The following is a 15259-nucleotide window of genomic DNA, read 5'->3' as shown; positions in this document are numbered from 1 at the left end:
AAACAGCAAAAGTTCCCACGCATAAGCTGTAATTATGATATGGGCTGTAATGCAGTCTAGTTGTGTCTATGTTCTAGTTCCTTAGTGCAGGAAAATTCAGAGTAACACTACCATTAAATTAAAAAAATAATCCATGATGATTACGTTATATGTGTTATATCTGAGGGGGTCAGCTTACAACTATTGAAGGAGTCATTACAATAATTTTACTTTTTTTTTTTGGTAAAATACAAAATACATTTCTTCACCTTTTTAAGAGGAAACATTTTCTCTCCTTCAGGTTTATTCCTCTTTGACCTAAACTAAGACTGATCCTCTGATAGCCAGTTAAAATGTGTGAAGTAGGAGGAGTAAAAGCAATTCCAATCGTTAGTTCTAAGTTATAAAGCAAAGTTAGTATAGGTATACACAGCAAAAGGATTTATTTTTAAGGATAAAAGAAAGTTTTATAAACCTGCCTTGTAGTTGGAACATGTTGGACATCATAAAGAAAATCTTGTAAGTGTTTAGATATTTTACTATCATACCATGTCAGCTGATGAATGTTGAAGTAGTTTTTTTATATCAACACTAACTTGAAATTAAATATTAAGGGACTATGTTATGGCTGTTTTCTTTTAAAGTCCAGCATGATTTAGTACGTATGGCTCTTTTAAATCATGCAGGGTATCCTTACAGAGTTTTATTTTTCATGAGACTAAACGGTATTCATTTTGGTAGCTCCAAAAATGAATGATTAAAAGAATCCTCGTTGTCTCAATGTTTGCTGTATTTTTATAACAAGTTCTGCGTATGGATAATAGTGTGTAGGTGTAAAATTAAAATTGTATAGAAAAATACAAATGCATGTAAGGTTTTAAAGACTTCTGTAAACTTTTTAATATCCTGGATATCCTGGTTAACTATAAAGATCTTTTAAAAATGACTTACATACTTAACATAATTTTATTTCAGTTAAATATATACTTCAATTATATAAAGTTGTTTAGAAACAAAATTATACAGATACCTTATGGTCCAGTTTAAAATTGTAAATAGATTTCTTGTAGTCGAACTGGTTAAAATCTAACTGTGCTGCAGGTTTATTTCTCTGTTTTACGTGGTAGAGCATAATGTCGAGATAATTCTGTGGTCTGTTATTTTGTAAAATTGCTTCCTTTTTGAAGTTTGCTCAAATATTGGGAGCTGCCGGAGTGAATACTTCATAATACTTTGATTAATTCAGTGTCTAATTTTATTTCAGTGAGGGTTAATGAGAATATCAAGCTTTTTTTATTGCTTTAACTACCTCATTTCTATAACTCTAAAAAACATTTTGACTAATGTGAGATAACTTACTTTTTTCTATTTCATGTCATTACTCCAAGAAGTAGATAAGTTACAGATGCCAAATGCAAATATGTATAACAATTTCATTTTTCAATTTTTACTGCAGCAAAATAGCATTATTACCATGATCTTTCATATAATGTTATCCGGAAAAGCTAGCAGTTAGTTTATCCAAGAAACATACCTTTATGTTTAACAGGTTCATCTTTTATCGGATTTTAAAATATGGTAACACTTACCCCAGAAGAAGCTTTGCTGACATGGTGTCACTGTGCTGAAGAGGCTGTTTGATGCCATAGTCCCTCCTTTTTTTTCAGATAGCACTTGGACCCTCTGTTGTAAATTCTGCTTGCAGCCTTAAACTGAAAACACAAACCATACCCAAACCTTGTTTTAGTTTTACAGTATGCCTGGAGTACATAGACTTTATATTTATTTTTTTTCTGTCAAGAAATTATGTAGCTGGTAACATGTGAAAAGCAAGGAAACAAAACAAAAAGAGAATGAGCAAATATTTGAAGGACCTACTATTACTGCATAGACTGTGGTTAGAGAGCACTCACTGACTCTGTTGGTCTCGGTGGCTGGTAGTGACCTGCGGAGATTAACCATTTAAAAACCAGAGACTTCTTGCTGTCCTCCTGGAGAAAGTTTGCACCGCACTTGTGGTTCTGTGGTTGTTTGTGAGGCGAATGAAGCATTCACACAATCCAAAAAAGCAAAAGCTTTAAAACTCCTTTTTTTGCAAGCACTATTACTGGAGAGACAGAATCATGTGGTTTGTGACCTCACAGTGCTCAAAGTAAAGTGGGACTGCCTACCACTGTGGCTTTCCCCCCTTGCTCTTGCTCTCTCTCTCTCTCTCTCTCTCTCTCTCTCTCTCTCTCTCTCTCTCTCTGACAAAAGGCTTGTGGTAAGGCCCTTCCTGGCATCCAGAAGGATATAGCTGTTTAATTTTTGTGACTCATGAGGATTTGGATAGAATACAAATGCTGAAGGAGCCCAAACTCCTGTAAGGTTAAGCATTTGTAGAGCAGAACTCTGCAGTTAAGGACTTTCCTTTCTATCCCCCAACTCCCACTTTTTTTTTTTTTTGCCTTCTCCTTTTATTTAGTTCATTATTGTGTCTGTGAAAAAGTGAGCAAAATTGGCTCAAGAGGCTGTGTGAAATTCTGAACAACAGTGATGATTTACAGTAATTTACATCTTTGGATTGTATCACATTCTGGGGTCTGCTTCACATTTGCTGGGTGATTGGAGTCCTTCTGTTTTTCTTTTTCCTGTCTTCTTAAACTTGTGAATCTGTAACTCATTGTAAAAAAGTTTACCTTTCTTAAGGTCTGGTTGCAAACTGCTTGCTGGGCTTGACTGTAATTGGCTGTCATAGAAGTGTTAGTCTGGGGACTCCGTGTACAAATGTTAAATCATGTCTGTCTCGTTTCTGTGTGATCAATATTAGATGCTTGGCTCCTACAGTAAGGATTAAATGTAATTAGTAACCTTTATTTTATGACTAGTTTATACTATTTATACCTTTATTTTATGACTGGTTTGAGGATTTATAAAAATGAATGACACGTTCTCTTTATGCTTGTAATGATTTTTATTTTTTAAGGAATTGTATTCATTTTGTATAATTCTTTAAATAGTTTATTTGGATTTTAACTGTAACAGAGCCTTTGATAGCAAATCTTATACATGTATAAGTAGAAGTCTTATGTTGTAACTTAGGTTGTTCAATATTAGATTTTATAAGCTCAGAATAGAGTGGGTTAACAGAAGCTGTATTTTTTTGTTTATAATGAAAGCTTTGAAATAAATTGCAAAACGCTGTGTGTAGCAAGGAATAATGCACACAGACAGAGCATGTTAGTCGTCTCGATTTGCTAATTCTGATTCAGAAGAAAATTGGAAACATCTTTGGGAAACTATCTCCTTTTTTGCCCCTTTGGACATGTATGTCTAGAACTCATTTTCTTATTAGGATGATTATATATCATAGGCAGAGAATTTTATATTTATGAATAGAGCTTCCTGTTTTCATCAGATGGGAGCGATGGGGTATTTTTCAACAAAAATTATAAAGCAGAACAGACCAATTTTCTAGGCATTTTTTCCCATTTATCCAGCCACTCTGAATTTGCATGTTAGACTTCTTCCCAGTGTGATAGTAACTAGGAGTGGCGTGAAGTAAATGACTGGGAGGGTGAGTAGAGACAGTGAATCACAAGACATTATTTGGGGTAGATAATGGGGTAGGAGCCAGGAAACACTAAGGAGAGTGTTAAAGCCAAAATACCCCTGCCTTTGGACTTCCCAGCACAGTTTGTTATCTGCCTTTGGTTTATATTAGATAAAGATAAATGTACAGACAAGTCCAAGTTTTTTCACAAAAAATTGATTTGCCCAAAATACAAAAGGAAGACATGGGAATGATTTTAATTTTTTATTATTCGAGTGTCCAGAACTTTTCCATAACGGACTTATAGTGATAAAACACCAGAAATGTATTTAGTGTTTCATTTTAAACATAGACTTTACCATGCCTCATTGTATATGTAAACATATTTTACTTTTCAATGTAACAGCTTTTATTTAACATATAATTATTCATGCAAAAGAGAACAGTTATTTATTCTTTTTAACATACAAGGTAATTGGTATGGTGTATATCTAAAGGGGGGCTTTGTATAATTTGTGGAACTTCCAAACATAGTTCCACATGGACATACAATATCAGGCACTGGAAAAAATTCAGGTAGCCGCTGTGGTGTGGTAAATAAGAGCTTTTCTTCTTTTATGTGAGTTTTCAGTGTTTGTGTAAGGATTCCCTGACGTCTTACAACCTGCACTATTAGCTAAATATTTTCTCCCTTAAATTAAAAAAAAAATTATGTGTACTTTGGCCCTCCAAATTGACTTTGTATGCATTTGCATAATTTTAAACATCTATGTGTCTTTTAACTGCCTGTTCTCTTTTTGTAGGTAACCCTCCTGCACATAAATTTCGGGTCAGGATAATCACTCTTATTGCGTAAGAGTTCAGTAGATGTTGTTGAATGGGCCCTTCCTGTTTTGTGTGAGACTCATCTAGCTGGAGAAAGATAGTGAAGTCATGCACTTTAAAGTTTGTATATTCATTATCCACACATTTTTTTTAATTGAAAAAATATCTAATTTGGACCAAATATTACTTTGTGGTAAAAATTTAAAAACAACAGTGATAACTGGTACATATTTGATCATTGACAGTTTGTTTAATCAGAAATAGCTTACATGTGATGAGAGATTGACTTAGAAAAGTCACTGCAAATAAAGCTCTTGATTATGATTTGTACGATGCTTAAAATCAGAAATGGAAACTACAGGGTAGGGTTTTTTTGTTGTTCTCCAAAGACCCTCAAAACTTCATTTTTGGGAATTATGTTAGTATTTCCTATGTTGATATAACAAGTTTAGGTCTGCTGTATAAATTATGTACTTTAATGCCAATGGAAGTGGAATACACCTTTGAACTTGAAATCAATTTCAAAAAGTAAAGATGCTGTCTTGCCTCTCCATTACCTTGTATTTACTGAATTTATCCACATTGCTCAAACATTTTATATTGTATGCTGTTAGACAATATAACAATATAATAGTGTTTTTAATGCTTCACATTTCTTCACTGTTACCTTTTGAATTGTTTTTTTATTTTCTGAACTAATGATCATATTTAGATGCAGTAGGTTTTATCAATATCAATATTGTGCTCATGTCTCTGTGATGTTTTTTGATAGTTTGAAAGTTCTGTTTGTTGCTGTTCTGTTCTTCTTTCATTGAAAACAACAGGGCCAAATGGTTTGATGTAGGAATTTTATAAATTATAGAAATTCTAATTTGGCTTAAAATTTTCTCACTGATTATGAGATTTTAGGAAGCTACTTTCTTAATTTATTGTTTCAGCTTGGTATATGACAGTTTTTTTGGATATGATGGGCCTTGTATTGATAATTTGAAATTTTTTATATTAGTTGAATACACACGATTTTCTTAGTATTTTAAAGTATGATTCTGAGAGATTAGGTTAGTTCCATCTCCTTATTTAATGGGGTACACGTCCACAACTGCATGCACATGGCTGTGGTTGTGTGAGTGCAGGGTGCTGTTTTGTGTTACTTTTCGTGATGAGAGTGTTTTTTCTGTTATGTTTTTCCTCCGTAGTTTGTTCATGTAAAACCCCAAAGCACCACCGTGCCCATCATTGCTTGAATAGCATCATTTGGTTAGTATTAGTAACTAACTGTCTAAATGTGAGATTACGTGGAAATGGGATGCTAAAGGAGAAAAATAGTAAACTTCTCTCCATCTCATACCTCCTCTCTCTTCCCCTTTTTCTCTTCCCTCCTTTCCTCCTCTCCTCCAGGCATTTTCAGTTTCTCTTTCTCTGTTTTGATATTTCTGTAGTGTCTCAAAGTAGATTCTTAAGATTCTAGTAGGGGATATTGACATTAATTCTCTCTGATGAATGAATACCTGGCAGGTTTGAAGCACCTAACATTCAAGGCAAATCACTGTTATGTTTAGACTGTTACATGTACACCTCAATTGTTAGATGATATTGGCATCTGATTACAGCGATTTTCTTCTTTGAACAGTTTTTAATTCTTTCCTCTATGTTATTTACTTCAACATTTTGTTTCACATGACATTAGCACTTAAATTATGAGAATTTGTTTTTCCTTCTTTCACTCTCCTTCGAAGTGCAGAGTGATCCATACTTGTGTAATGTAGCTGTATAAACAGTCCATGTTTGTCATAATTATTAGAACAATTCGTCTTCTAATGCTGTCATTTTCTAAAAAGGAAAAGAGGCGAGAACTCACAGAAAATATGGGAAACATGCTCGTGTGACAGCTGAGGATGTGGCCACGCTGAAGCCGGAAACTCTACCCACAATGCAATGTTACCCATACTACCACTTAATAAAATTTATATCAAACAAGCTACTGACAAAACCAAAGAAAAATAATGTCCCTACCATACTAGTGAATGTATTAAATATATCTAGGGAAAAGTGAAACTAATCTTTCTGGAACCTATGTATTTTGAGTATGTAGTAAATGAAACTGGGACATCATAGTACATTGGAGCTCTGTGGTAACTTTGTGCTGTGGGACTTGGTTTTAGGTAAAACTGTCTTAAAATGAGGACCTTTTGGATATTAACTTTCTTGGAAAAGGCACAAAATGATACCACCTTTCTTTTTTAATTGAATTATTGCAGTATTAAATAGGCTTAAAAACATTGTCATCTGGTAGGAAAAATAAATTATGAGACATTCATCATGATTAAACTTTTTACCCAGCCAGGTATATTTTTTTCCATTTTTTTTTAAGTTGTCTTTTATTGCCAGATTTGAGGTGGGGCTTGAATTGCCCACTGAGGCATATTTCTTTTCAAAGTAATTGTTTTTCTTGTTCTTTTTATTTATGTTAACCTATTTATGTTAACCTACCTATAGCTTACCTGATCAACCCATATGTTTTACTGTAGGAAGGTTTAGTCTAAAGCAAAAATGTAAACTATTTTTATAATGTGGTTGAAAAAGATCTAGTATATTCTAAAAAAAATCAGATTTTAATATACTTAGGATTTCTGTTTTTAAATCTTAATCTTCTGTGCTCTTAGCTGTCAGACTATAGCAATTTTGATGAAATTAGTATCTTAGTACTTTAGATGAATTATGAAGCTTCAGAAGGGAGGTTTATAAGGTTTAAGTAAGGAAACATAGTGGAGGTTTAAATTGCTAACTAATGTATAGAGATTTTAGCAGAGGAGGAGTAGAGAAGACTGTTAATACTACTCATGCAAGATCCCCTCTTGCTATTCCACTATATAAATTATCACAGTGTCAGACTTGGCATAGCATTTGTCATCTCATCATTTAAAGATTCATGTATTGTCTTTCTGTCTATATCTCTACTAAAAATGATTTGCTTAATTGAAGTATTTTTTTCTTTGGAGACTGCTTATCAATAACAGCTGTAGCACTGTGGCTTTTCTCCATGGACTCGTGGTGGTCTTTGGAACAACGTTCTTCAACTTTGACAGGTGAGACGGAGGCTCTCCAGTGCCACTGCTTTCAGATGAATCTTGCTGTGGTTGGGGAGAGTGCATCTTGCCAAAATATATGGGTGAGACCACACACACAGCCTTTAAAATAGTTATTGTAGGCTTATTTTTAGGGATACATGTCTTGACAGTTCTTTTATTTGCATGCCAATTTCATTGCTGTGTGTAGGTTTTTCATTGGTTTCAGTAAGGGCGATTGCAGATTTAGGTCTCTATTTGTTAAAGCCTTGTGTATAATTTCCACTGGAAAAACTCTGAATTCAGACATAATTAACAATATAGAAAATATATTGAAAATGAATCACTAGAATACTGATCTCTTTGTTTTTGTAAATTTGACAGTATTCCCTTTGGAAATCTCAATTTCCCAGCCAGTTTAGTAGTCAAAAATTGCTCCAATTTGAACTTTAAGATCAAATAAATTAGGAGCAAATGTTAAAATATTCATATTACTTCAATTACATTAATAGTAAAAAATTTGTGGTTCTTGTTATTCAGAAGTACCTTTTTTATAATATTGATATAATAAAGTATTGTTCAAAATGTAAGTTTTACACTTTAGCAAAAGCTTGAAAACATTGGAACAAATGGCCAGAGAAGTCAATTTCTTAATGCATAATCATAATTTGCAAGCCATCTAGCCTTTTTATGGGATGATTAAAACTTTATTCAACTTACTGAACTCTAAAATTGACTGTATGTTTAAAAAAGTATGTTTAGTTTTCTAAAACTGGCTTTTTCAGTGTGACCAGTAAAGAGATCTTTAGATTTTTATAAAATGTTTCTTTTTATAAAACACATTTGTATAATAATTTAGGATTCCTAAGTTATTAGTGATAACAGTATTAAAGCTTAACTTCCTGAGCCCTGGCAGGTAATTAGTTATGAGACTTTTCACTTGATGTTCAATGAATGTTGGTTAGTTATATATTTATAAAAAATTATAACCAGCTAAGATAAGATTATAATTTTATTCTAGACATTTTCATAGGGAAAAGAGAAACTACTGAGATAATTGGAAATTCAGTTTTCCCCTTCGCTATTCTCGTAATGCTCTTCCATTGCTGAATGTTCTGGCAGGAGAGTGCTGGGGAAGTTGTCTTCCTAAAGTTCTTCAGAGAACAGGTGGAGGAAAGAAGAGAGAACATAGTATACGCAAGAAGACTATTTAAAGAAAAATGTGGCCCTTTCCTCTCAGAAAGTGGTCATGCATGTGAACCTTGATTGGATGCTAGATTTTTTAAAATGTTTTTAAGTCACTTTTAGGACATTTGAGGAAACTGGCTATCCCTGATACTAAGTGATACTGGCATATTTACTAAGTATGATAATACTACTGCATGTATATATATACACACACATATATATAATAGAAAAATATCTGTATTAAAAAAGGTTCATGGTGAATCATTTTCATGAAGTTAGTACCACGATTAAACAGGTAACATACATAAAACAAGTGCGGCAAAGATTAACAATTGGTGAATCCAGGCAAAGCGTATACAGACATTTATTTTACTGATTTTCACCTTAAACAGTGAATTCTGAAAGGTGAAGCATTTTATGGAAAAGGTGTATAGATATTTGATTTGAAATTGAAATCCATTGGAGAAAATTCATTTATTTGTATAGTTTAAAAAAAATAAGTGAATATGAACAGCCTGGACCATAATAGCAACTTTAGATTTTATCTTATAGTTTTATTTTTTTACATTTATGTTCTTTTCACTGTAAAATAGCTAATTTTTACAAATGTATATATGGCAAATACAAATTGGAAAAGTAAAAGATTTTTGAAAAAAACCCAACTTTAAAAATTTTACACTTCTGTTACAGTAACTTAGGTCTAGACCAAGAGGTTAGAGACTTACTTCTAGGGGATCAAAACAGTCATGTTATTACTTGTCATTTGTTTCTTCTTAACTGGGTGCTTTTAAAATAGAGGGTGGGGCAAAAGTAGGTTTACAGTTCATATGGAAAATAATACAATCATCAATAAATAATAAAAGAATAAACTTTTGAATACTCAAAACTAAACCTACTTTTGCTTCATCGTGTATATAAAAGTATCTTAAAAAGTTTATTCACATTAAATTCATACTATTGAATTGTACTACTGCTCCTAAATTGTTTATATACTATTCAGTTCAATTGTAATCTTTCAGGAAATGTTTTAATGAACAGAAGCCTATTATCTCTCCATGCAAATTACTAATTCTGTATTTGTATTATACTAGTTAATATCCTGTGGGGATCTCTACATTTTTCCTGTAGAGGGCCAAATGGTAAATCTTTTTTGGTTTTGTGGGAAATAGGGCCTCTGTTCACTACTCAGTTCTGCCATCACAGTCTGGAAGCAGACTGTGAGTAAATTAGACAGTGAGTGAGTGGCTGTGGCTGTGTTCCAGTAAAACTTTCTGAACAGGCAGCTGGCCTGCCGCAGTGTGCCCACTCCTGCTACCTGTGCCTCATAGAAATTAGTGGATATCTTCTTTTATAGAAAAGGCAACAGTCGTTAGGAAAATGATCAAACTTTTAATTACATATTATAATGGAATTTTTTAAAAGTAGTTATAAAATCTTTTTTATTATGTGAAAGATAACATCTATGGTGCTTCATAACTGTTGAATGGTGCAATTTCATCTTGATCATGTAATTATTAAATATTGTGAATAGTTTTATAAGCAACCCTATAATCCTTTTAGGGATAAGGTTGGAATACAACTAATCTTGATTATAGCATCTCTCCAAATTGTTGTAAATCTCAGTATTTATCTAGTTGTTTATTATTAATAAAGATGCTAAGAATTCTTATACCTTTTATTCAAAAACATCTTCTTTTTCAGAATAGACCAGGTTTAATTCCTGAGCATAGAATACTTAATAGTGATTGTGATGAACTGTTTCCCCCTTTTTCATTTATATTTGAATTTAAATTTGAATAGAAAATAAATTAGTTATTTTTCGTATCGCTTAATCTTCAGAACATCCATTGCACTCACCACTGGACTCACCTACATGGGTTAGATGTAATGCTCACTGGATGATGGTGTGGTTTCATCAACTGAGCAGGAAATTACCCGTTTTTTCTAGTGGTAAATGAGCCCATATCCTGATCTACAGCAAATGAGCCCATATCCTGATCTGAATTTGAGACCTGTATTGTGTTAATACTTAAGGTTTTAAATAAACTATATATAAATGAGATGGCTTTAAGCAAAAGTTTACAGTTCCTATCACTGAACACCTTATTTTATCTGTGGTCATTTTAAGCAATTCCAGTTATTATGCACATAGCTAAGGACCAGATAGTTGAAAAATTATTGTATGTAACTCATAATTTCATTGCAAAAAAGCAGTCTTTCTCCATTGTTTCTCTCCTAGAAGTTGTGGTCATTGCCTGTTTGCCTTCATTTATGAGAAAGTTCTAACATGATTGTTTTTACACCTCTCCTCTTTATTTAATATTTAGTTATAAACAGACACATAAATCATTGTAAGTGAGAAGGATAGCCTGCCTGGGAAGGCAAGACACAAAAAACTAATACAATCATATGTCTGTACTTGTCGGCTTTGGAACTCGGGGAACCCTGTGCTTGTCTCATTTGGCAAGAAAAAAATGGTTCAGTACTTAGTGTCCCTCTCTCTCAATGAAACAGGTGGATGCATCATTGTCATGTTAGCTTGTGAACAGTTTGGTACTCCTGCGTTTCGGTCCTCCTCACGAGATCCGGAACGAATTAATGATGAGTACTGAGGTACCAGTGTATATAGAAACTCAAAAAGCGTCATTCAGTGTCGTTTAATGTAAGTTAAGCCTGTCCTGTCTCTTCATAGATTTTAAAAAGTGCCAACTGTGTTGTAGCAATTCATAAACTAGTTCATAAACTAATTCATAAAACAGGAGGATTACTCCGTTAAACATACTTTGCTTAAAAAGATAAGGAAATATTTAATATTTATGTAGGAAAGATTTTCATTCAAAATCAATAAGTTTAAAAGAGTTTTGGCATTTAAAATTATAATGTTCATTTAGTGGGAAAAATAACCCTTGAGGAATAGAATCTGGCCCAAAAATTAATGGTTAAATACAGACTATTATATTTTGCTCTCTCTTTGTATTGTTTCACCCTCTAGGACTATTGTCCTTTGTGTCAGTCCATTTTTTTTTAAATTAAGAATTCTAAAGATTGCATATTTCTGAAAACTTACACATTATCTATATAGTTGATATATATCAGAAGTGTTATGTAATATTTTACTGCATGAAATAACAAAATTTAATACTGAAAATGTCTAAAAGAACTGTTTTTAAAAGATCAACAGGCTTTATCTTTTGAGCAGTTTGTTTTAGTGTTATGGAGAAATTGAACAGAAAGTACAGAGAGTTCCATTACACCCCCAGCCCTCAGTTTCCCTATTGCTAACATCTTATGTTGGTGTCCCACCTTTATTACAATTGGTGATCTAATAGTGATACATTATTGTTAACTAAAGTCAGTAGTTTACATTGAGAATCATTCTTTATGTTGTGTGGTTTGTAGGTTGTATTAAGTGAATAATTTTATATATCTACTATTGTAGATTCATACAAAATAGTTTTTTCTAAAAATCCCCATAAAATTTTGTTTAAACATAACATAAAATTTAGCATCTTAACTGTTTTAGCAACTGGTCTTTTTACCCTGTATATAGACTTGTATTTTTCAGAATGTCATATGGTTGGAATCATAAAATGTAGCCTTTTCAGACTGAATTCTTTACTTAACAGTGTTCACTGAAGGCTTCTCCTCTTTTTTTAGCTGTTTAATAGCTAATTTATTTTTTACTGCTGAATAATATTCCATCATATGGCTATCCCACAGTTTGTTTACGTGTTCACCTATTAAAGGACATCTCAATTGCTTCTAGTTTCAGGCAATTCTAAATAAAGCCGTTACACATGTGGGTGCAGGTTTTTGTGCAGACCTAAGTTTTTCAACTCATTTGAGTAAATACTTAGGAGCACTGGCTAGATTATTTGGTGAAACTACATTTAACTTTGTAAGAAACTGCTCAAGTATTGTCCAGAGTGGCTGCATCATTCTGCATTCATGTCAGTAATGAATGAGAACTCTCGTTGCTCCACATGGTTGCCAGCATTTGTTTTTCTCAGTGCTTTGGATTTCAGCCGATAATAGGTGTCTAAGTGGCACCTTGTTTTAATTTGCAAGTCCTTAATGATAAATGCTGTTGAGCATCTTTTCTTACGCTTATTTTTCATCTATATATTTTCTTTGGGAGGTGTTTGTTCAGATCTTTCACCCTATTATTGATTTTTTTTGTTTATTTTAAGATACCACATTTTGTTTCTACATTCTTTCGTTGATGGACACGGTTTGTTTCTGCCTTTTGGCTACTGTGAATAAAGCTGTAGTTAAACAAGTATCTGTTCCAGTCCGTTTTCAATTCTTTTGAGTATATACCAAGCAGTGGAATAGCTGGGTCAGATAGTAATTCTGTTTGCAAATATTTTCTCCCAATCTGTCATTTGTCTTTTTATTCTCTTAATAGTGTCTTTCTCACAGTGGATGTTTTTAAATTTTAATGAAGTCCAACTTACCAGTTTTTTCTCTCATGAATGATACTTTTGGTATTTTATCTAAAAACTCTTTTGAAACCCAAGGTCATTTAGATTTACTCCTCTATTCTCTTCTAGATATATCAGAATTTTGAATTTTATATTTAGCTTTATGATCCGTTTTGAGTTCATTTTTGTGAAAGATGTAAGGTCAGTGTATAGAGTCATTTCTTTTACATTTAGATGTCCAGTTATTTCAGCACCATTTGTTGAAAGTAAAATATATAAATGCTGTTTATCCGTTGGATTGCTGCCTCATTCCCTTGACAAAAATCAGTGGACTGTCTCGTGTGTGTCTGTTTATGGGCTCTGTTCTATTCCATTGCTTTAGATGTCTATTCTTTTGCCAATATCACACTGTCTTGATTACTGTAGCTTTATTATGTAATAGTAATATATCAGCTTGTTGATACTCACAAAGTAACTTGCTGAGGTTTTTATTGGGATTACATTGTGTCTATAGTTCCATTTGGAAAAATAGACAGCTTAATAATATTAATCTTCCAATCAGTGGACACAGAGTATCTTTTTATTCATCTACATCTTCTTTGATCTGTTTCATCAGTTTTGCAGTTTAAATCATATAGATCTTCTACATATTTTGATAGATTAATACTTGTGTTCATTTTTATTGTGCCAATGTTAATATTTTTTAAATTAAAAATTCCAATTATTGGTTGTTGGTATAAAGGAAGGTAATTGAGTTTCATATAGTAACCTTGTATTATAGAACCTTACTATTAATTGCCTATTATTTTTAGGAGTATTTTTGTTGATCCTTTGTAATTTTCAACATAGACAATCATGTCATCTGTGAACAAATGCAGTTTTATTTTTTCTTTTCTAGTCTTTATACCATTTATTTCCTTTGCTTGAGTTATTTATTGCATCAGCCAGAACTTCCAGTATGATGTTGCATAGGAGTGGTGAGAAAAAATATCCTCGTCTTGTTACTGATTTTAGGAAAGGAAGCATATAGTTTGTCTCCATTGAGTATGACGTTTGCTGTACGTTTTTGCCATTGTTCTATGTCAAGTTGAGGATGTTCCTTTCTGTTTCTAGTTTGCTGAGAATTTTTATCATGAGTGCATGTTGGATTTTTTTTAGATGCTTTTTTTTTATTGATAGGAACACATGGTCTTCTTAGCTTCTTGATATGATGGATTTTTATCAGTTGATTTTCAGTGTAGAACCAGACTTGTATAACTGGACTAAATCCCACTTAGTTGTGGTGTATAATTCTTTTTATACATTATTGGATTTGATTTGCTAATACTCTGTGGAGGATTTTTTGCATCTATGTTCATGGAAGACATTGTTTTGTATTTTGTCTTAACTTACAATGTTTTTGTCTGCTTTTGGTGTTAGGTAATGCTGGTCCCATAGAATGAGTTAGGAAGTGTTTCTTCTGGATGAGATTGTAGAGAATTTCTCCTTAAATGGTTTCTGGAATTCACCAGTGAAACCATCCAGGTCTAGTGCTTCACTTACTGTTTTAGACGTTATTAATTACTTATTCAATTTAAAAAAATAGATAGGGGCCTATTAAGATTATCCATTTCTCCTTGTGTGAGTTTTGGTAGCTTGTGTCTTTCAGAGAATTGGTTCATTTTATCTAGGTTCATAATACTCCTTTATTATCCTTTTAAATGCCCAAGAGGTAAGTAGTGATTTCCTCTTGATAGGGGAATTCCAGAGTTGAAGATTTTAACTCTGTACCTCATAGGCTTAAGTGATTAATGCATGTGGAAAGCTGTTATTCCAGGAACTGGAATGCATCACCTAGACAAGCAATTCAAGCTTTGTATCTAAACCCTTTTGTTCCAGGGAAGGATTGTCTGTGACTCAGATAAAGAATTGTTGATTGGCAGATAAAGATATACTAGGATTCCTGGAGGGCTGCAACTCGTATCCAATCCCTGACCTACCCTCTCCTTCTCCCAGTAAAAATGTTGGCTGGAGAAGACTTGTTGAGACAGTTCTTGAGGGCAAATAACCCGCTGTCTTTTCAGATGGCCAGCGTCTGAATAAAGCACCCGGACAGATTCCGTCCTTGTCTCTGCTCACTGGTTCTGGTGGTGCCGACAGGCGGCATGAGTGCTGCCTTTTCTGTTTCATTCTTATTTTTCGTATTAGTAATTTGTGTTGCCTTGTTTTTTTTAAATAACCTGTCTAGAGGTTTATAAATTTATTTT

At 33.0% G+C, this 15259-nt stretch overlaps 2 protein-coding genes across 14 annotated transcripts in view; one reads left to right on the top strand and one right to left on the bottom strand.

Moving 5' to 3' along the window:
- RUNX2 (RUNX family transcription factor 2) overlaps positions 1–2023 on the bottom strand; it is a 315354-nt gene extending 313331 nt beyond the window's left edge. For 2 of the 6 annotated variants that reach the window (XM_053913595.2, XM_071219668.1), the window contains exons 1-2: positions 1893–2023; positions 1569–1691 (exon numbers count right to left, since the gene is read on the bottom strand). In XM_053913595.2, coding sequence (XP_053769570.1) covers positions 1569–1626 — 58 coding nt within the window. In that variant the 5' untranslated portion in view covers positions 1627–1691; positions 1893–2023. Of the gene's footprint in view, positions 1–1568 lie in introns of all 6 variants that reach the window. The other 4 variants (XM_053913597.1, XM_053913599.1, XM_053913596.2 and 1 more) reach the window with 4 other exon arrangements.
- Positions 1–15259, top strand: part of SUPT3H (SPT3 homolog, SAGA and STAGA complex component) — a 439117-nt gene that overhangs the window by 46386 nt on the left and 377472 nt on the right. The window lies entirely within an intron of this gene.

This window comes from Desmodus rotundus, chromosome 11 (assembly GCF_022682495.2).
Source record: "Desmodus rotundus isolate HL8 chromosome 11, HLdesRot8A.1, whole genome shotgun sequence".
Classification (NCBI taxonomy): Eukaryota; Metazoa; Chordata; class Mammalia; order Chiroptera; family Phyllostomidae; genus Desmodus; species Desmodus rotundus.
Note: the sequence above shows the minus strand (reverse complement) of the source record. Positions and strands in the feature narration are given on the sequence as shown.